Source organism: Heterodontus francisci, chromosome 3 (genome assembly GCF_036365525.1).
Source record: "Heterodontus francisci isolate sHetFra1 chromosome 3, sHetFra1.hap1, whole genome shotgun sequence".
NCBI lineage: Eukaryota > Metazoa > Chordata > Chondrichthyes > Heterodontiformes > Heterodontidae > Heterodontus > Heterodontus francisci.
Genome location: NC_090373.1, coordinates 199,817,722 through 199,840,200, shown reverse-complemented (window position 1 = coordinate 199,840,200; position 22,479 = coordinate 199,817,722). Strand labels below are relative to the sequence as shown.

The following is a 22,479-nucleotide window of genomic DNA, read 5'->3' as shown; positions in this document are numbered from 1 at the left end:
GATACTTGCCTTTATTTTCTGAGGCATAGAATACAAGAGTAAGAGGTTATGATGGAACTATATAAAATGTTAGTTGGACCACAGCTGGAGTACAGTGTACTGTTCTGGACACCACACTATAGGAAGGATGTGATTGCACTGGAGAGGGTGCAGAGGAGATTCACCTGGATGTTGCCTGGGCTGGAGCATTTCAGCTATGAAGAGAGACTGAAAAGGCTAGAGTTGTTTTCCTTAGAGCAGAGAAGGCTGAGGGGGGACCAGATTGAGGTATACAAAATTATGAGGGGCACTGATAGGAAGAAACGTTTTCCCTTAACAGAGGGGTCAATAACCAGGGGGCATAGATTTAAGGCAAGTTACAGGAGGTTTAGATTTGAGGGAAAAAAATTTCACCCAGTGGGTGGTTGGAATCTGGAACACACTGCCTGAAGAGGTGGTAGAGACAGGAACCCTCAACATTTGAGAAGTATTTAGATGAGCACTTGAAACGCCATAGTGTACAAGGCTACGGGCCAAGTGCTGGAAAATGGCATGAGAATAGATAGGTGCTTGATGGCCAGCACAGACACGATGGATCGAAGGGCCTGTTTCTGTGCTGTATAACTCTATGACTCTGAAGCTGAAAGGTCACATCACTTCCTGATTCTAGCAGTGCTAACATTGCTGCTTGTTCGGAGAATGGTGCCTAAGTGAACTCCTTTTATCCAACCATGCCAAAGGTGCATTAAAAAAAAGCTCTTTATAAAATAGGAAGACATTCGAACCCAGATTCAAGAGTCAACAGGCCCAGCTGTTGCAATTAGAACAGGCATAGTTCTGCAAAACAGACAAGATTGATGGACAATGTAGACATCATTCACAGTAACAGTGATCATGAAATGCATGGAGAAATCTTTAATCTTGCTCTGTGTTGTTATTGACTAACGCTAAGGTCAAGTTCAGGTCGAATAGACTCAAGCCAAGGACCCAGAAAATGAAACAAATCCAGCCACAACTCTGAACTGAAAACTTGCCACTACAATACAGAAAACTCTTTGCAAGAGGCAAACACATAGTAAAATGTGGTAAAAGGAACAAAATTTAACCAACAGAAGAAAATCAGTGTGGTTCTGAACAGATCTGGGAAGATCCCTGATCAAAATGCCCTTCTATGGGGTACCAAACTCAAAGGATCATCAGGTGGCTTTCCCTCCATTTGATGGCAATGTACCTGAAGTACCTGTATACTGGAGAATCGAAATGCAGACTGGGTGACCACATGGCAGAAGGGCACCGTTAAGTTTGCGTGACGTCTAGTTTCCAGTCGCCCGTCATTTCAATTCTCTGCTCCACTTCCCCTCTAAACTCTCTGCCCTTGGCCTCCTATACTATTCCAATATCAGCTGGAGGAACAGTACCTCATCTTTCAATTTACAGTCTTCTCATAGAATCACGGAATGGTTGCAGCACAGGAGGAGGCCATTCGTGTCCTTACCAGCTCTCTGCAAAAGCAACTCAGCTATCCCCACTCCCCTGCCTTTTCCCTGGAGCCCTCCAAATGTTCTCTCATCAGGTGCTTATCAAATTCCCTTAGGAAAGCCACAACTGAACCTGCCTCCACCACACACAGGCAGTGCACTCCAGATCCTAACCACTCACTGCGTAAAAAAGTTATTCCTCATGGTACCTTTGGTTCTTTTGTCATTCATCTTAAATTGGTGTTCTCTAGCCCCTGGCCCTTCTGCCAATGGGAACAGTCTCTCCCTGTCTGTCAAGACCCCTCATGATTTTGAGAACTTCTATCAAAGCTCCCATCAACCTTCTCTTGTCTAAGAAGAGCAGCCCCAGCTTCTCCAAGCTATCCACATAACTGAAGTCCCTCCTCCTGGAAACATTTTCGTAAATCTTTTCCTCTCTAATGCCTTTGCATCATTCCTATAGTTCCAGAATTGAACACAATGTTCCAGTTGAGGCCAAGCTAGTGTTTTATGAAGATTCACCATAACATCCTTGCTTTTGCACTCTATGCCTCTATTTGCAAAGCCTGTATGCCTCATTAACTGCTTTCTCAACCTGTCCTGCCACCTTCAATGATTTGTGCACATATATCCCCAGGTCCCTCTGCTTCTGCACCCCCTTTACAATTGTACCCTTTATTTTATATTGCCTTTCCTCATTCTTCCTACCAAATGTATCACTGCATTAAATTTTATCTGGCACCAGTCCGACCTTTCCTCCAGCCCGTGATCTCTTGAAGTTTATCACTATCTGCCTCACAGTTCACAATATTCCCAAGTTTTGTCAACTGAAAATGTTCAAATTGTGCCCCGTACACCCAAGTCTAGGTCATTAATATGTCTAGAAAAGCAATGGTCCTAATACCAACCCCTGGAGGAACCTCAAGATACCTTCCTCCAGACAAAAAACAACCATTCACCACTACTCTGTTTCCTGTCACTCAGCAACTTCATATCCATGTTGTCACTGTCCCTTTTATTCCATGGGTTTCAACTTTGATGACAAGCCTATTATGTGGCACTTTATCAAAAGTCTTTTGAAAGTCCATGTACACAACCATATTACCCTATTCAACGCTCTGTTACCTCATCATAAAACTCAACCAAGTTAAACACAATTTTCCTTTAACAAATGTGTGCTGCCTTGCCTTAATAAAGGAGCAATTCTCCAATTGAGAGTTAATTTTTGTCCCAAATTACTGTTTCTAAAAGCTTTCCCATCACTGAGGTTAAACTGACTGGCCTGATCATGGGTGTAACATCAGCAATTCTCCATCCTCTGGCACCACCCCTGTATCTAAGCAGGATTGGAAGATTATGGTCTGTGCCTCTATAATTTCCTCCCTTACCTTCCCTCAGTATCCTTGGATGCGTCTGGTCCTGTCCTCCTGACTTATCAACTTGAAGTAGAGCCAGCCTTTCTCATACTTCCTATTAATTTTAGCCCATCTCAACTCTTTCACTATGATTACGAAAGAATCTTCTTCCTTGGTAAAGACAGATGCAAAGTACTCATTGAGTTCAACAATTTCAGGTCAGAATCACCACCCCCATTTGCTTTTGTGTTTTTTGGTTTTGTTTATGGACAGCAGCTGTTGGAGATTAAATAAAAAGAGCAAGTGCTGGAAATCCTCAGCATGTCAGGCAGCATCTCTGGAGAGAGAAGCAGAGTCAACATTTCAGCTCTGTCCTGAAACATAACTCTGCTTCTCTCTCCACAGATGCTGCCTGACCTGCCGAGTATTTCCAGCACTTGGTTTTTATTTCAGATTTCCAGCATCTGCAATATTTTGCTTTTATTTTAGCTTATGGTGATAATTCAGCCTTCCCATATACACCTACTCGAGACACATCTTTTGTTACTTTACTTGTCTAATACCACCCCATTTTGTCTTGCACCATCATCCCTTTTGTCAGTTAATCTCTATCATAGTTTACCAGAGTCAGAACAACACAGGAGGCGGCGAATCGGCCCATCGAGTCCATGCTAGCTCTCTGTACAGCAATCCAATCAGTCCCATTTCCCCACAGCTCTGCAAGATTATTTTCCTCAAGTGCCCACCCACTGTCCTTTCTAAATCATTTATTGTCCCTGCTTCCACCATCCTCATAGGCAGTGAGTCCCTGCATCTCTTGCCCAGAACCTTCAATTTGTGCCTTCTCATCCTTGTACCATCAGCTAATGGGAACAGCTTTTCCAGGTCTAACTTACCTAAAGCTGTCATAATCTTTGACACCTCGATTAAATCACCACTCAATCTCCTTTACTCCAAAGAGTACAGCCCCATGTTCTCCAACTGAATTGTGCAGCAAAATCAGTTTTTACATTTCTGGCTGATTTACTCTCGACGCTATTTTCCCCCTTTTAATCAATATTTTGGAACGGCGGAGGGGCGAGGGTTGGGCGGGGGGGCGGAGAGCGGGGCGGAGGGCCAAGAGCACGGTGAGACTACCAACTTTCCCTGCCTCGAAACTTGCTTTAAACCTGTTATATCTCGAATGCTTTCCAGTTCTGAAAGATCATCTATCTGAAATGTTAACCGTTTCTCTCTACTGAAGCCACATGACCTGCTGAGTCAATCAAGCACGTTGTTTGTATTTCAGATTTACAGCATCCACAGTATTTTGCTTTTGAGCCTGAAGTATACTTGGTTTTCCTCTAGATTTTCTTCTTGTTTTAACAGGCACCAGTCAGCTTCCCATACCTCACAAGAGGCCACTCAACTTACCCAGGAGAGGCATCCAGAAGAGCAAACTACTCTCAAGAGACCCTGAGACATGTACTTTCCCAAACAGGTCACTGAAAATTATCAAAAAGTTGGCAAGTATTTGACTTTTTTCGCCCTCACTTGCCCAAAAGTGCTGAGGCCAATAAGATCAGTTAATACAACATAGATCAAGGATTAAACCTGAGACTTCTATGGTGTGCACAGCACAATTTCAAACCAATAAACCAGTGGTTAAATCAAAGTATACTCAATTTGCTTTTACATTGGTCTTCAACTGACTGTTCCTGCAGCAAGGGTCTTGAACAACCAACAGCACAGTCAAAACAAATCTAATGGATTACTTTGCTTTCAAAAACGACGACCAGAAAAACCCACTATTTATATTGTGCTGGCAGCATTGTTCTTTTGTACTGAAAATCACCTCACACATTAATTCTCTCCAGAGAGACCAAGAGATGCAATGGCTGACAACAATGCATTTCACATATCCACACAGGGTAAAAAAGCCAAACGTCAGCAGATGCATGGAGAGAGAGACTGAACCAGAGAGAGAACAGTGCTTAAGACGTACAGTTAAAAGCATCAGTGAGAGACAGAGAGTGCGAACCTGAGAGGGAACAGTGTCAGACACAGTTAAAAGCGGCAGAGAGAGTGAACCTGAGCGTGAACAGTGTCAGAGACACATAGTTAAAAGCAGCAGAGGGAGTGGACATGAGTGGGAACAGTGTCAGAGACACACAGCTAAAAGCAGCAGTCAGAGAGTGGACCTGAGAGAGAACAGTGTCAGACACAGTTAAAAGCAGCAGTCAGAGAGAGTGAACCTGAAAGGGAACAGTGTCAGAGACACACAGTTAAAAACAGCAGAGGGAGTGGACCTGAGTGGGAACAGTGTCAGAGAGACACAGTTAAAAGCAGCAGTCAGAGTGGACCTGAGAGAGAACAGTGTCAGACACACAGTTAAAAGCAGCAGTCAGAGAGAGTGAACCTGAAAGGGAACAGTGTCAGAGACACACAGTTAAAAACAGCAGAGGGAGTGGACCTGAGTGGGAACAGTGTCAGAGAGACACAGTTAAAAGCAGCAGTCAGAGTGGACCTGAGAGAGAACAGTGTCAGAGAGACACAGTTAAAAGCAGCAGTCAGAGTGGACCTGAGAGAGAACAGTGTCAGAGACACAGTTAAAAGCAGCAGAGGGAGTGGACATGAGTGGGAACAGTGTCAGAGACACACAGTTAAAAACAGCAGAGAGAGTGAACCTGAAAGGGAACAGTGTCAGAGAGACACAGTTAAAAGCAGCAGTCAGAGTGGACCTGAGAGAGAACAGTGTCAGAGAGACACAGTTAAAAGCAGCAGTCAGAGTGGACCTGAGAGAGAACAGTGTCAGAGACACACAGTTAAAAGCAGCAGAGGGAGTGAACCTGAAAGGGAACAGTGTCAGAGACACACAGTTAAAAGCAGCAGAGAGAGTGAACCTGAAAGGGAACAGTGTCAGAGACACACAGTTAAAAGCAGCAGAGAGTGAACCTGAGAGGAAAGTGTCAGAAACACACAGTTAAAAGCAGCAGAGAGTGAACCTGAGAGGGAACAGTGTCAGAGACACACAGTTAAAAGCAGCAGAGTGAACCTGAGAGGGAACAGTGTCAGAGATACACAGTTAAAAGCAGCAGAGAGTAAACCTGAGAGGAAACAGTGTCAGAGATACACAGTTAAAAGCAGCAGAGAGTAAACCTGAGAGGAAACAGTGTCAGAGATACACAGTTAAAAGCAGCAGAGAGTAAACCTGAGAGGAAACAGTGTCAGAGACACACAGTTAAAAGCAGCAGAGAGTGAACCTGCGAGGAAACAGTGTCAGAGATACACAGTTACAAGCAGCAGAGAGTGAACCTGAGAGTGAACAGTGTCAGAGACACACAGTTAAAAGCAGCAGAGAGAGTGAACCTGAGAGGGAACAGTGTCAGAGACACACAGTTAAAAGCAGCAGAGGGAGTGAACCTGAGAGGAAACAGTGTCAGAGACACACAGTTAAAAGCAGCAGTCAGAGAGTGAACCTGAAAGGGAAGAGTGTCAGAGACACACAGTTAAAAGCAGCAGTCAGAGAGAGTGAACCTGAGAGGGAACAGTGTCAGAGACACACAGTTAAAAGCAGCAGAGGGAGTGAACCTGAGAGGAAACAGTGTCAGAGACACACAGTTAAAAGCAGCAGTCAGAGAGTGAACCTGAAAGGGAAGAGTGTCAGAGACACACAGTTAAAAGCAGCAGTCAGAGAGAGTGAACCTGAGAGGGAACAGTGTCAGAGACACACAGTTAAAAGCAGCAGAGAGTGAACCTGAGAGGGAACAGTGTCAGAGATACACAGTTACAAGCAGCAGAGAGAGTGAACCTGAGTGGGAACAGTGTCAGAGAGACACAGTTAAAAGCACCAGTCAGACAGAGTGACCCTGAGAGGAAACAGTGTCAGAGAGACACAGTTAAAAGCACCAGTCAGACAGACTGAACCTGAAAGGGAACAGTGTCAGAGACACACAGTTAAAAGCAGCAGAGAAAGTGAACCTCGGAGAGAACAGTGTCAGAGACACAGTTAAAAGCAGCAGTCAGAGAGTGAACCTGAAAGGGAACAGTGTCAGAGACACACAGTTAAAAGCAGCAGTCAGAGAGAGTGAACCTGAGAGGAAACAGTGTCAGAGACACACAGTTAAAAGCTGCAGTCAGAGAGTGAACCTGAGAGGGAACAGTGTCAGAGATACACAGTTACAAGCAGCAGAGAGTGAACCTGAGAGTGAACAGTGTCAGAGAGACACAGTTAAAAGCAGCAGAGAGAGTGTACCTGAAAGAGAACAGTGTCAGAGACACAGTTAAAAACAGCAGAGAGAGAGTGAACCTGAGAGGAAACAGTGTCAGAGACACACAGTTAAAAGCAGCAGAGTGAACCTGAAAGGGAACAGTGTCAGAGACACAGTTAAAAGCAGCAGAGAGTGAACCTGAGAGGAAACAGTGTCAGAGAGACACAGTTAAAAGCAGAGAGTAAACCTGAGAGGAAACAGTGTCAGAGATACACAGTTAACAGCAGCAGAGAGTGAACCTGAGAGGGAACAGTGTCAGAGATACACAGTTAAAAGCAGCAGAAAGTAAACCTGAGAGGAAACAGTGTCAGAGACACACAGTTAACAGCAGCAGTGAACCTGAGAGGAAACAGTGTCAGAGATACACAGTTAAAAGCAGCAGAGAGTGAACCTGAGAGGGAACAGTGTCAGAGAGACACAGTTAAAAGCACCAGTCAGACAGAGTGAACCTGAGAGGAAGCAGTGTCAGAGAGACACAGTTAAAAGCACCAGTCAGACAGACTGAACCTGAAAGGGAACAGTGTCAGAGACACACAGTTAAAAGCAGCAGAGAGAGTGAACCTGAGAGGAAACAGTATCAGAGACACACAGTTAAAAGCAGCAGTCAGAGAGAGTGAACCAGAAAGGGAACAGTTTCAGAGACACACAGTTAAAAGCAGCAGTCAGAGGGAGTGGACCTGAGAGGAAACAGTGTCAGAGACACACAGTTAAAAGCAGCATGGAGAGACAGTGAACCTGAGAGGAAACAGTGTCAGAGACACACAGTTAAAAACAGCAGAGAGAGTGAACCTGAGAGGGAACAGTGTCAGAAACACACAGTTAAAAGCGGCAGAGAGAGTGAACCTGAGAGGGAACAGTGTCAGAGACACACAGTTAAAAGCAGCAGAGAGAGTGAACCTGAGAGGGAACAGTGTCAGAGACACACAGTTAAAACAGCAGAGAGAGTGAACCTGAGAGGGAACAGTGTCAGAAACACACAGTTAAAAGCAGCAGAGAGTGAACCTGAAAGGGAACAGTGTCAGAGACACACAGTTAAAAGCAGCAGTCAGAGAGTGAACCTGAGAGGGAACAGTGTCAGAGACACACAGTTAAAAACAGCAGAGAGAGTGAACCTGAGAGGGAACAGTGTCAGAGACACACAGTTAAAAGCAGCAGAGAGTGAACCTGAAAGGGAACAGTGTCAGAGATACACAGTTAAAAACAGCAGTCAGAGAGTGAACCTGAGAGGCAACAGTGTCAGAGACACACAGTTAAAAACAGCAGAGAGAGTGAACCTGACTGGGAACAGTGTCAGAGACACACAGTTAAAAACAGCAGAAAGTGAACCCGAGAGGAAACAGTGTCAGAGACACACAGTTAAAAACAGCAGAGAGAGTGAACCTGAGAGGAAACAGTATCAGAGACACACAGTTAAAAGCAGCAGTCAGAGAGAGTGAACCTGAGAGGGAACAGTGTCAGAGACACAGTTAAAAGCAGCAGTCAGAGAGAGTGAACCAGAAAGGGAACAGTTTCAGAGACACACAGTTAAAAGCAGCAGTCAGAGGGAGTGGACCTGAGAGGAAACAGTGTCAGAGACACACAGTTAAAAGCAGCATGGAGAGAGAGTGAACCTGAGAGGAAACAGTGTCAGAGACACACAGTTAAAAGCAGCAGAGAGAGTGAACCTGAGAGGGAACAGTGTCAGAGACACACAGTTAAAAACAGCAGAGAGAGTGAACCTGAGAGGGAACAGTGTCAGAAACACACAGTTAAAAGCAGCAGTGAACCTGAAAGGCAACAGTGTCAGAGACACACAGTTAAAAACAGCAGAGAGAGTGAACCTGAAAGGGAACAGTGTCAGAGACACACAGTTAAAAACAGCAGAGAGAGTGAACCTGAGAGGCAACAGTGTCAGAGACACACAGTTAAAAACAGCAGAGAGAGTGAACCTGACTGGGAACAGTGTCAGAGACACACAGTTAAAAGCAGAGAGAGTGAACAGTGTCAGAGACACACAGTTAAAAGCAGCAGTGAGAGAGAGTGAACCAGAGAGGGAACAGTGTCAGAGACACACAGTTAAAAGCAGCAGAGAGAGTGAACCTGAGAGGGAACAGTGTCAGAAACACACAGTTAAAAGCAGCAGTCAGAGAGAGTGAACCTGAAAGGGAACAGTGTCAGAGACACAGTTAAAAGCAGCAGAGAGTGAACCTGAGAGTAAACAGTGTCAGAGACACACAGTTAAAAGCAGCAGAGAGAGAGTGAACCTGAAAGGGAACAGTGTCAGAGACACACAGTTAAAAGCAGCAGAGAGAGTGAACCTGAGAGGGAACAGTGTCAGAGACACACAGTTAAAAGCAGCAGTCAGAGAGAGTGAACCTGAAAGGGAACAGTGTCAGAGACACACAGTTAAAAGCAGCAGAGAGAGTGAACCTGAGAGGGAACAGTGTCAGAGACACACAGTTAAAAGCAGCAGTCAGAGAGAGTGAACCTGAAAGGGAACAGTGTCAGAGACACACAGTTAAAAACAGCAGAGAGTGAACCTGAGAGGAAACAGTGTCAGAGACACACAGTTAAAAGCAGCAGAGAGAGAGTGAACCTGAAAGTGAACAGTGTCAGAGACACACAGTTAAAAGCAGCAGTCAGAGACAGTGAACCTGAAAGGGAACAGTGTCAGAGACACACAGTTAAAAGCAGCAGTCATTAGTATCACACAAGTGCCAACCAATGACCGTCTCCAACCAGAGAGAATCTAACCATCTCCCCTGAACGTTCAACAGCATTACCATCGCTGAATCCCCCACTAACAGCATCCTGGGGGTTACCATTGACCTGAAACAGAATGGGATCAGTCATTTTGATACTGCGGTACAGAAGCAGGTCAGAGGTTGGGAATGTAGCAGCGACCAACTCCCTCCTGACTCCCCAAAGCCTGTCCACATCCACAAGGCACAAGTCAGGAGTGTAATGGTATTTTGTCCACTTGCCTGGATGGGTGCAGCTCCAACACTCAAGACATTCGACACCAACCAGGACAAAGCAGCCGCTTGATTGGCTCCCCATCCACCATCTTCAACATTCACTCCCTTCATCACCGGCGCACTGTGGCAGCAGTGTGTATCATATACAAGATGCACTGCAGCAACTCACCAAGCCTCATTTGACAGCACCTTCCAAACCCATGACCTCCACTGCCGAGAAGGACAAGAGCAGCAGATGCATGGGAACATCACCACCTGAAAGTTCCCCTCCAAGTCACACAGCATCATCTCTTGGAACAATATCGCCGTTCCTTCACTGTTGCTGGGTCAAAATCCTGAAACTCCCTTCCTAACAGCACTGTGGGTTTACCTACAACACATGGACTGCAGCAGTTCAAGAAGGCAGCTCACCACCACCTCTCAAGGGAAATTAGGGATGGGCAACAAATGCTGACCTTGCCAGCCATTCTCACATCCCAGAAATAAGTACGAAAAAAATCACAATCTCAGAATTGTTACAGCACAGAAGGAGACTATTCGGCCCATCATGTCTGTGTCGGCTCTCCGAATAAGTAAATCACCGAGTGCCATTTCCCCGCCTTCTCCCCATAACCCTGTATATTCTTCCTTTTCAGTTAACTATCTAATTCCCTTTTGAATGCCTTGATTGAACCTGCCTCCACCACACTCAGGCAGTGCATTCCACTCGCTGCGTGAAAAAGTTTTTCCTCATGTTGCCATAGCTTCTTTTGCTAAATACGTTAAATCTGTGCCCTCTCGCTCCTGATCCTTTCACAAGTGGGAACAGTTTCTCCCTATCTCCTCTTGTCCAGACCCCTCATGATTTTGAATACCTCTAACAAATCACCTCATAGCCTTCACTTCTCCAGTTCCAACTTCATAACTGAAGTTCTTCATCCCTCGAACCATTCTCGTGAATCTCTTCTGTACTCTCTGCAATGCCTTCACATCTTTTCTAAAATGCGGTGCCCAGAACTTGACAATACTCCAGCTGAGGCCAAACTAGTGTCTTGTACAAGTTCAACATAGTCTCCTTGTTCTTGCACTCTAGGCCCCTATTAATAAAGCCCAGGATACTGTATGCTTTATTAACTGCTCTCTCAACCTGTCCTGCCACCTTCAATGATTTATGTACATGTACAACCAGGTCCCTCTGCTCCTGCACCCACTTTAGAATTGTGCCCTTTATTCTACATGGTCTCTCCATGTTCTTCCTACCAAAATGAATCACTTCTCATTTCTCTGCATTGAACTACATCTGCCACTCATCTGCCCATTCCACAAGTTTGTCTATGTCCTTTTGAAGTTCTACACTATCCTCCTCACAATTCACAATGCTTCCAAATTTCATATCTGCAAATTTTGAAATTATGCCCGGTACACCAATGTCTAGGTTTTATTTATTTATTTATTTATTTAGAGATACAGCACTGAAACAGGCCCTTCGGCCCACCGAGTCTGTGCCGACCAACAACCACCCATTTATACTAACCCTACAGTAATCCAATATTCCCTACCACCTACCTACACTAGGGGTAATTTATAATGGCCAATTTACCCATCACCTGCAAGTCTTTGGCTGTGGGAGGAAACCGGAGCACCCAGCGAAAACCCACACGGTCACAGGGAGAACTTGCAAACTCCACACAGGCAGTACCCAGAATTGAACCCGGGTCCCTGGAGCTGTGAGGTTGCGGTGCTAACCACTGCGCCGCAGTAATCAAAGAGCAAGGGTCCCTACACTGTCCCCTGGGCAACTCCACTACAAACCTTTCTCCAGCCCAAAAAACATCCATTAACCACGACTCTTTGTTTCCCATTACTCAGCCAATTTCATATCCATGTTGCTACTGTCCCTTTTATTCCTTGAGCTCGAAGTTTGCTGACAAGTCTGCTGTGTGGCATTGTATCAAATGCCTTCTGGAAATCCATGTACACCACATCAACAGCATTGCCCTCTGTTACCCCTTCAAAAAACTCCAGCAAGTTAGTCAAACATGAATTTCCCTTAACAATTCATTGCTGGCTTTCCTTAATTAACCTGCATTTGTCCGTGTGGCAAATAATTTTGTCCCGAGTTATTGTTTCCAGAAGTCTCCCCACTACTGAAGTTAAACTGACTGGCCTATAGTTGCTGGGCTTATCTTTACATCCTTTTTTGAACAAGGGTATAGCATTTGCAATTCTCCAGTACTCTGGCACCACCCTTGACTCTAAGGAAGACTTGGAAAATTATGGCCAGTGCCTCTGCAATTTCCACGCTCACTTCCTTCAGTATTCTTGGATGCATCTCATCCGGCCCTGGTGCTTTATCAACTTTTAAGTATAGACAGCTTATTTCATACCTCATCAATTTTAAATCCTTCTCATGTATTTATTACCTCCTCTTTCACTGTGGCCAGGATTGCATCTTCTTCCTTGGTAAAGACAGATGCAAAGTATTCATTTAATACAGCTTCCAACCTCATAGTCCCGCAACCTCGGACAGCCCGCTTCTACCTCCTTCCCAAAATCCACAAACGGAACTGTCCCGGCAGACCCATTGTGTCAGCCTGCTCCTGCCCCACTGAACTCATTTCTTCCTATCTTGACTATCTTTTCTCTGGTGGTCCAATCTCTTCCCACCTACATCCGTGACTCTTCTGATACCCTACGTCATTTTGACAATTTCCAGTTTCCTGGTCCCAACCGCCTCCTCTTCACTCTGGACATCCAATCTCTCTACACCTCCATCCCCCACCAGGATGGTTTGAGGGCTCTCCGCTTCTTCCTTGAACAGAGGCCCAACCAGTCCCCATCCATCACCACCCTCCTCCGTCTTGCTAAACTTGTTCTCACATTGAACAACTTCTCCTTCGACTCCACTCACTTCCTTCAAGTAAAAGGTGTTGCTATGGGTACCCGCTTGGGTCCTAGTTATGCCTGTCTTTTTGTGGGATACGTCGAGCATTCTTTGTTTCAGTCCTACTCAGGCCCCCTCCCCCAACTCTTTTTCCGGTACATTGATGACTGTATCGATGCCGTTTCCTGCTCCCACCCCGAACTGGAAAACTTTATCAACTTTGCTTCCAATTTACACCCTTCTCTCACCTTTACATGGTCCATCTCTGACACTTCCCTTCCCTTCCTCGACTTCTCTGGCTCCATCTCTGGGGATAGGTTGTCGTCTAATATCCATTAAAAGCCCACCGACTCCCACAGCTACCTCGACTACATTTCTTGACACCCTACCTCCTGTAAGGACTCCATTCCATTCTCCCATTTTCTCTGTCTCCGATGCATCTGCTCTGATGATGCTACCTTCCATGACGGTGCTTCTGATATGACCTCCTTTTTCCTCAACCAAGGATTCCCCCCCACTGTTGTTGACAGGGCCCCGAATCATGTCCGGCCCATTTCCTGCACCTCTACCCTCACCCCTTCCCCTCCCTCCCAGAACCGTGACAGGGTTCCCCTTGTCCTCACTTTCCACCCCATCAGCCTCCATATCCAAAGGATCATCCTCCGCCATTTCTGCCACCTCCAGCGTGATGCCACTACCAAACGCATCTTCCCCTCCCTTCCCCTGTCAGCATTCCGAAGGGATCGTTCCCTCCGCGACACCCTGGCCCACTCCTCCATTACCCCCACCACCTTGTCCCCGACCCATGGCACCTTCCCCTGCAATCGCAGGTGGTGTAATACCTGCCAATTTACCTCCTTTCTCCTCTATCCCAGGACCCAAACACTCCTTTCAGGTGAAGCAGCGATTTACTTGTACTTCTTTCAATGTAGTATACTGTATTCGCTGCTCACAGTGTGGTCTCCTCTACATTGGGTAGACCAAGCGCAGACTGGGTGACCGCTTTGCGGAACATCTCCGCTCAGTCCGCAAGCAGGACCCTGAGATTCCGGTTGCTTGCCATTTCAACACTCCCCCCTGCTCTCATGCTCCCATCTCTGTCCTGGGATTGCTGCAATGTTCCAGTGAACATCAACGCAAGCTCGAGGAACAGCATCTCATTTTCCGATTAGGCACACTGCAGCCTGCTGGACTGAACATTGAGTTCAATCATTTCAGAGCATGACAGGCCCCCCATTTTACTTTTATTTTTAGTTATTTTTTTTTTCAACTTTCTTTTTCATGTTTATTTCATTTCATCTTAGTTTGTTCAGTTTGCTTACCCACTGTTTTATTCATGTCTGTACTTGTTGCTGTTCAACCTTCAGTCCATTAACACCCTATCTGTACTAATGCTTTGTCTTTCAACACACCATTAACATATTGTTTGCCTTTGCTCCATGACCTTTTGCTCAGCTGTGTGGCCTTGTCCAATCTACACCTTCTCCTTGGTTATCTCTTTCCCCACCCCCGCCTCACTTGCTTATAACCTTTGACATTTCTAATATTTGCTAGTTCCGAAGAAGTGTCACTGACACTAAACGTTAACTCTGCTTCTCTTTCCACAGATGCTGCCAGACTTGCTGAGTGGTTCCAGCATTTCTTGTTTTTATTTCAGATTTCCAGCATCCGCAGTATTTTGCTTTTATTATTCATTTAATACCTCAGCTATGCCCTCTGCCTCCATGTGTAAATCCCTTTTATGGTCCCTAATCGGCCCCACTCCTCCTTTAACCACCCTTTTACTTTTTATATGCCTATAGAAGACTTTGGGATTCCCTTTTATGTTAGCTGCCAGGCTCTTTTCATACTCGCTTTGCTTTTACACTTCGCCTCTGAACCTTCTATATGCAGCCTGACTCTCCATTGTATTATCCACCAGATAGCTATCTTAAGCACACTTTTTCTTGACCTTAATCTCTATCTCTTTTGTCATCCAGGGCGTTCTGGATTTGCTTGCCCTACTTTTCCCCTTTGTGGGAGCATAACTCGAAAAATTGCTGTTAGTTGGATTTTGCTACACAGCTACACATGACATCAGTGACTGCATTTTTAAACAAAAACAATTGATGTGAAACTCTTTGAGACATTACTCAAGCATAATGAGCATTGAAACACAGTATGTTTGCCTTTCCTTTGATCTGATCATGTCGCAAAATTTTAAAATACATGCAAGCTGGAGCTTGAAGTGCAGACAGTACAGTAACAGAAGACCTGAGTTTCTTCAACTTCCTAAAAGACTTAAAACATTAACAGACAGAGTGATAACATGATCAAGAATGAGCTGCAAATTCTGGTAACCGAAAACGGAAACCCAACAAAAAACAGTTCTGATGGGGAACATATTAACAGGAAGTGGCCAAGTAGTCCTTTTTGGCTGTTCCAACATTTCACGAGATCATGGCTGATCCTACAGATGCTGCTGTATTTCTTCAGAATTTTCTAGTCACTTCATTCCAAATTTTAACGAATTTCATTAATGGCTGGCAAGCATCTTGACCAAGTTGTACTTTCTCTGAACAACACCTCACTGGTACATTATGTACTTCCTTACCTGCACAGGAGGAGTGCCATCATTGCTGTACCTAAACTCTCCTTCATCTCCACAACTGACTTGTTCATAATCCTCCAGCATTTTCACAGTCATGCCTGCTTTTAAATTCTCCTGTATATATTCCACATAACTGCACCGGCTGGCAAAGTTTGAGCGGGTTTTATAAGTGGTGGCTGTTTTTTTCCGTGGCTGTGGTATCAGTAAGCTACTGGTGGCCATGCTCCGTGGCTGGAATATCGATTTCATATTCCTGGGCAGCTCTTCACCTACCAAACCCATTGTATGATCAGGTTCTTTGTTCCGGTCCCAGCCCATGACACGGACTAATTCAGAAATCAGGTTTGCCATCGCCATGGTGAATTCAAACTCACGCAGTAGCCGAGTCTGTTCTGGCATATGCAAGGCAGTGCAGTCCTGGCGCTCTCCACTTACATCTTGCCCACTATTATTCAACTTGTCCATCAGTGAGGTGACACACAGATAGCGTTTTACCAAAGAAAATAAGAGTTTCCCTGGAATCTAAAATGGGAAAAACAAAGAGAATGAATTACAGTACATATGCAGTTAATGTTCCATTTACTGTTGATCCCTCCTTGTCAATATTGTGGAATTTAGCTCATTAACATGGTGTGCTTGGTGTCAGAGACCCAATGGCCGAAGATAAACACTGCCTGCTTAAAATGAAATGCACTTTCCATTCCTAGCCTCAAATGCGATGCATTTGTTGATTCTCGAGACACTGTTGACATGATACAGCGTGCTGAACAAAGAAAAACACAAGGTCCTTCACAAAGATTAATACAACAAACAGGTACCAAGCTCGAGGTGATCAAAAACCTGGTCAAAGAGAAGAGTTGCAAAGGGAGAAAGGGAGGTGGAAATATAGGAGGTTTAGGAGAGAATTTCAGAGTGTGGGGCAGGGCACTGAAGGCACAGCCACCAATGGTAGTGCCAAAGGTTAAGGAATGGAGAGTTCTTAAGGTTGTAAGAGCTTAGGGCTGGAGGAGGTTACAGAGACAGGGAGGAACAAAGCCATGAACAGATTTAAATTTGAGGTTGGGGGAGAACAGAAGGAACGTGATCTTGCAGCCAGTTGTACTCTATGTAACCTGAGGGTGCTTGATGAAATGCCCGGAATGGGGAAAAGCTCCAATTCTTGAGCCCTAACAATTTGAACCTTACACAACTCAAAACTTATTCACTATAACTTAATCTGTGCATGAAAATAGAGCAGTACCAGAAAGAGTTTGGTGGTGAGGTAGGACATATTGTCAAGACGACTACCCAGTTTCAAATAAAATTGGTACCATATTGAACAGCTTCTGCGACTTGACATTACAACAGTGACTACATAGAAAATAAAGAGCTTTGAGATGTCTTAGAGTGGACTATATGGCAGATATATTCGATATATAACACATTTATAAAATCATACAGAACAGAAGGAAGCCATTCAGCCTATTGAATTTGCACCAGATCGGATCTTTCAAAGAGCTATCCAGTTAGTCCCATTCCCCCACCATTTCCCCAAATGCCTGTAATTTTTTCTCCATGTGTTTTATCCAATTCACTTTTGAAGGGTACTGGTGAATCTGTATCCACCCATCCTATTAGGCAATGCATTCCAAATTCTAACCATCTGCTGCGTAAAAAAGTTTCCCTCATGTTGCCTCTAGTTCTTTATCTAATCACCTTAAATGGGTGCCCTCTAGTTATCAAGCCTTAAGCCACTGGTAACAGTTTCTTTTTTTCCACTCTATCTAAACCCTTCACCTCTTGAGCTTCTCTATCAAACCTCTTAACTTTCTCTGCTGTCTGGACAGCAAACCCAGCTTCTCTAGTCACTCCACAAACTGAATTCCCTCATCCCTGGTACCATTCCAGTAAATCAGTTCTGCACCCTTCAAAGCCTCCATGTCGTTCCTAAGGTGTGGTGCCCAAAACTGGACATAATACTCCAACTGGAGTGAAACCAGTATTTTGTAAAGGCTTAGTATACCTTCCTGACTTTTCTACTCTATGCCTCCATTTATAAAGCCAAGATCCCATATGCTTTATTAACCCGTCCCACCACCTTCAAAGGATTGTACACAAACACCCCTAGATCTCTTTTTCTGCACCCACTTTAAAATTATACAATTTTGCTGGCATTCTCCCTTCTCAATATTTGGACCAAAATATATTACCTTACACTTATCTGCACTGAATTTTATTTATTTAGAGAGACAGCACTGAAATAGGCCCTTCGGCCCACCGAGTCTGTGCCGACCAGCAACCACCCATTTATACTAATCCTACAATAACCCCATATTCCTACCACATCCCCACCTGTCCCTATATTTCCCTACCACCTACCTATACTAGGGGCAATTTATAATGGCCAATTTACCTATCAACCTGCAAGTCTTTGGCATGTGGGAGGAAACCGGAGCACCCGGCGAAAACCCACGCAGACACAGGGAGAACTTGCAAACTCCACACAGGTAGTACCCAGAATTGAACCTGGATCGCTGGAGCTGTGAGGCTGCGGTGCTAACCACTGTGCCACCCATTCCACTTGCCTGTGTATGCTCTCTGAAGTCTATTACTATATTTTGCACTGTTTATTATACTTCTAAGTTTTGTGGCATTTGCAAATTTTGAAATTGTGCCCTGTACCCCCAAGTTTAAGTCATTAATGGCTATCAGAAACAGCAGTGGTCCTAGCAAACCCTGGGGAACACTACTTTATAACTCCCTCCAGTCCGAAAAACAGCCATTCGCCACAACTGTTCCCCATCTCTTAACCAATTTTGTATTCTTACTATTACTGTCCCTTTTACCCCATGGGCATCAATTTTGCTAACAAGCCTAATTTGTGGTTCTTTATCAACTGTCTTTGAAAGTCCACATACACATCAACTGCGCTGCCATCATCCACCCTCTGCATCTCTGATCAAAAAACTCAATCAAGTTAGTCAAACACAATTTTCCCTTATATAAAAGCAAAATACTGCGGATGCTGGAAATCTGAAATAAAAACAAGAAATGCTGGGACCACTCAGCAGGTCTGGCAGCATCTGTGGAAAGAGAAGCAGAGTTAACGTTTCGGGTCAGTGACCCCTCTTCGGAACTAGCAAATATTAGAAATGTCAACGGTTATAAGCAAGTGAGGTGGGGGTGGGGCAGGAGATAACAAAGGTGTAGATTGGACAAGGTCACATAGCTGAGCAAAAGGTCATGGAGCAAAGGCAAACAATATGTTAATGGTGTGTTGAAAGACAAAGCATTAGTACAAATAGGGTGTTAACTGACTGAATGTTGAACAGCAACAAGTACAGACATGAAAAAAAACAGTGGGTAAGCAAACTGAACAAACTATGAAATGAAATGAAAAAAAAGTTGTAAAAAATGTAAAGAAAGAAAAAATAACTAAAAATAAAAGTAAAATGGGGGGCCTGTCATGCTCTGAAATGATTGAACTCAATGTTCAGTCCGGCAGGCTGCAGTGTGCCTAATCGGAAAATGAGATGCTGTTCCTCGAGCTTGCGTTGATGTTCACTGGAACACTGCAGCAATCCCAGGACAGAGATGTGAGCATGAGAGCAGGGGGGAGTGTTGAAATGGCAAGCAACCGGAATCTCAGGGTCCTGCTTGCGGACTGAGCGGAGGTGTTCCGCAAAGCGGTCACCCAGTCTGCGCTTGGTCTCCCCAGTGTAGAGGAGACCACACTGCGAGCAGCAAATACAGTATACTACATTGAAAGAAGTACAAGTAAATCGCTGCTTCACCTGAAAGGAGTGTTTGGGGCCTGGGATAGTGAGGAGAGAGGAGGTAAATGGGCAGGTATTACACCTCCTGCGATTGCAGGGGAAGGTGCCATGGGTCGGGGACAAGGTGGTGGGGGTAATGGAGGAGTGGACCAGGGTGTTGCGGAGGGAACGATCCCTTCGGAATGCTGACAGGGGAAGGGAGGGGAAGATGCATTTGGTAGTGGCATCACACTGGAGGTGGCAGAAATGGCGGAGGATGATCCTTCGGATATGGAGGCTGATGGGGTGGAAAGTGAGGACAAGGGGAACCCTGTCACGGTTCTGGGAGGGAGGGGAAGGGGTGAGGGTAGAGGTGCGGGAAATGGGCCGGACACGGTTGAGGGCCCTGTCAACAACAGTGGGGGGGGAATCCTCGGTTGAGGAAAAAGGAGATCATATCAGAAGCACCGTCATGTAAGGTAGCATCATCAGAGCAGATGCGTCAGAGACGGAGAAACTGGGAGAATGGAATGGAGTCCTTACAGGAGGCAGGGTGTGAAGAAGTGGTCGATTTTCCCTTAACTGCACCATGCTCATTCTCCTTCATTAGGCTATATTTGTCCGAGTGGCTCTTAATTTGCCCCTGGATTGTTGTTTCCAACAGCTTCCCCATCGCCAATGTTAAACTGACTGGCCTCTAATTGTCACATTTATCCTCTTTTTTTGAAAAAGGGTTTAAATGCAAGTCTCTTTCTTTCAGGAATGCTTTAATTGCAATAATCAGGAATGATGGGGAGATGATATTACCTGTGGAAGGTGAATTCCTTCAAATGATATTCCATGTTCTTCAGAGGAAGTGGTTTCTGCAAACAATTCCAACAGGGTGTAACGATTGTCAAAATCCATGTGCTGCTCAATCCCATCCTGCTGGCTGAGTGAGAGGAGAACATATGCCCGGCTACCTACAACAGAACACAGCACATCTAAACAAAGAGGCTAAGCCATTCTGATTTTATAAACCAGTAAATACTTAATTTGTTTGTATAACAGTGAACTTCAACATTTAATGTCAAAGATCGACAGTCCTGAAAGATGTAGACATAAATACAAGTCTTTCCTTAAGGTACGAGGCTGATGTTAGAAACAGAACTCAACAAAAAATGATTGAAATAAACAGCAGTCATTATGTCATAGCATCGCATATAGAAAAACAAGAAAAAAGGGGAGGGAGTAAGAAAGCATTAATAGATACTCCAATCATTAACAGGGCTGAATAACCTGAAAACTCAATGACAATGTATTAGATTAACCATCAACGTTGTATCTTTAAAAGTCATTTACAGATCTGCTGATACGCACAACATTGTACTGAACTCAGTACATTGACCCAGGGAGTGATCGAGCATACCAGATCTCTGACATGTGAGTTCTGTTCACCCTACACCCCACCCCTTTCATTTTCTTCTCTGTTTACCCATGCAAGATGAAGAGTTCAATTTAGCTACAAGGACACGCCCAAGATTGAGGAAGGGGAAAGGAAAATGAGTAAATCAGCCTCCCAGCAGCTAGTTCAAGAGATTCATTTGCCAACCTCTGGCAAAAGGCCAACTTTCTGTTGCTGAAAACAAATACAATTGCAGATATTGAAATCTGAAATAAAAATGCAAAATAATTAAACTACACACAGGTGTCAGCATCTAAACAGAGAAGACTCTTTTGAACTGATGGACTTGTAACAACAGAACAGGAGGCCATTTGGCCCATTGTGTCTGTTCCAGCCATAAAATAGTCATCCAGCCTAATCCCACTTTCCAGCTCTTGATCCATAGTCTTGTGGGTTATGGCATTCCCAAGGACACATCCAAGTATTCTTTAAATGTGAATGCGAGAAGCTTTTCTGCCTCTACCACCCTTTCAGGCAGTGAGTTCCAAACTCCACCTCCCTCTGGGTAAAAGGATTTCTCGTCAACTCCCCCTAATCCTACCAATTACTTTTAATCCTGGTTATTGATCGAACTGAAATAGGTCCCTCCTATCCACTCTAGCGAGGCCCCTCAATTTTCTACACCTCAATTAAATCTCCTCAAAGACTCCTCTGTTCCAAAGAAAACCCCAGCCTATCCAATCTTTCCTCATAGTTACAATTCTGCACTCTAGCAACATCCTTGTAAATCTCCTCTGTATTCTCTCCTTCCTATACATCTTTCCGATAATGCAGTGACCAGAACTGTACACTGTACTCGAGCTGTAATCTAACTAGTCTTCTATACAGTTCCAGCATAACTTCTCTGCTCTTATACTCTATGCCTCAGCCAAATAAAGGAAAGTAATTAGTATGCCTTCTTAACCACCTCATCTACCTATCTTACTACTTTCAGGGATCCGTGAACATGTACTCCAAGGCCCCACTATTCTTCTACACTTCAGTATCTTAACATTTGTGCATTCCCTTGTTTTTTTCCTCCTGCCCCAAATGCATTACTTGCTGTAGATTTCCAGTATTCCATTTCACTTTGTTGTGCCTGCTCTGCGCCACCTTACAAGGTAACTACCACTCGATCAAACTGTACTAACCAACACCTTTCCTGATGTTTGTTAAAAATGCATCTTTCTGCTTTATACAGCAACTGCAGTGCTGCAATAATCTACAACTCAAAGGTACAAATTTTAAACCAAGCTATCGCACCAATAGTTAACTGCATGTCACATCAAGTAGGAAGGGCAAGTCTGGGGTGCAGACTCCGAGCACAGAATGGAGATCAGTCAAGAGGTCTGGACATAACTGGTGATTCACAGCACAAAGAGAGACATCTGCCCAGCTCAAAACCCTTGTCAATGGTGAAAGTATCTTATTACTGTCTACCTGTCTGGAATAACTATAATGGCTGAAGGAACCAGCTGGGCAGGGTGAATCAAACAGCCAACTACTTGCCTCTGAAAAGCTCTGATAGATCCTACAACTACCCAATCATGCACTTATTTCCTTATAATTACATTAGCTTATCTGAATAGCCAACAGCCAGTTAACAATCAGCATTAGTTTATTAGATTATCTTTGTACCGCTGATTCAGCACCTGACATTTTTCATTTGGGTCAGTCATGGTTCAGTTGGGAGCACTCACCTCCGAGTCAGAAGGTTTAGTTTAGTTATACAGCACTGAAACAGGCCCTTCGGCCCACCAAGTCTGTGCCGACCATCAACTACCCATTTATACTAATCCTACACTAATTCCATATTCCTACCACATCCCCACCTGTCCCTATATTTCCCT

The 22,479-nt window shown here is 44.6% G+C and overlaps 1 protein-coding gene across 4 annotated transcripts in view; it reads right to left on the bottom strand.

The window, feature by feature from the left end:
- Positions 1–22,479, bottom strand: part of LOC137366082 (cullin-9) — a 413,970-nt gene that overhangs the window by 314,363 nt on the left and 77,128 nt on the right. For all 4 annotated transcript variants that reach the window (XM_068028163.1, XM_068028162.1, XM_068028164.1 and 1 more), the window contains exons 3-4: positions 20,014–20,168; positions 15,476–15,994 (exon numbers count right to left, since the gene is read on the bottom strand). In XM_068028163.1, coding sequence (XP_067884264.1) covers positions 15,476–15,994; positions 20,014–20,168 — 674 coding nt within the window. The remainder of the gene's footprint in view (positions 1–15,475; positions 15,995–20,013; positions 20,169–22,479) is intronic.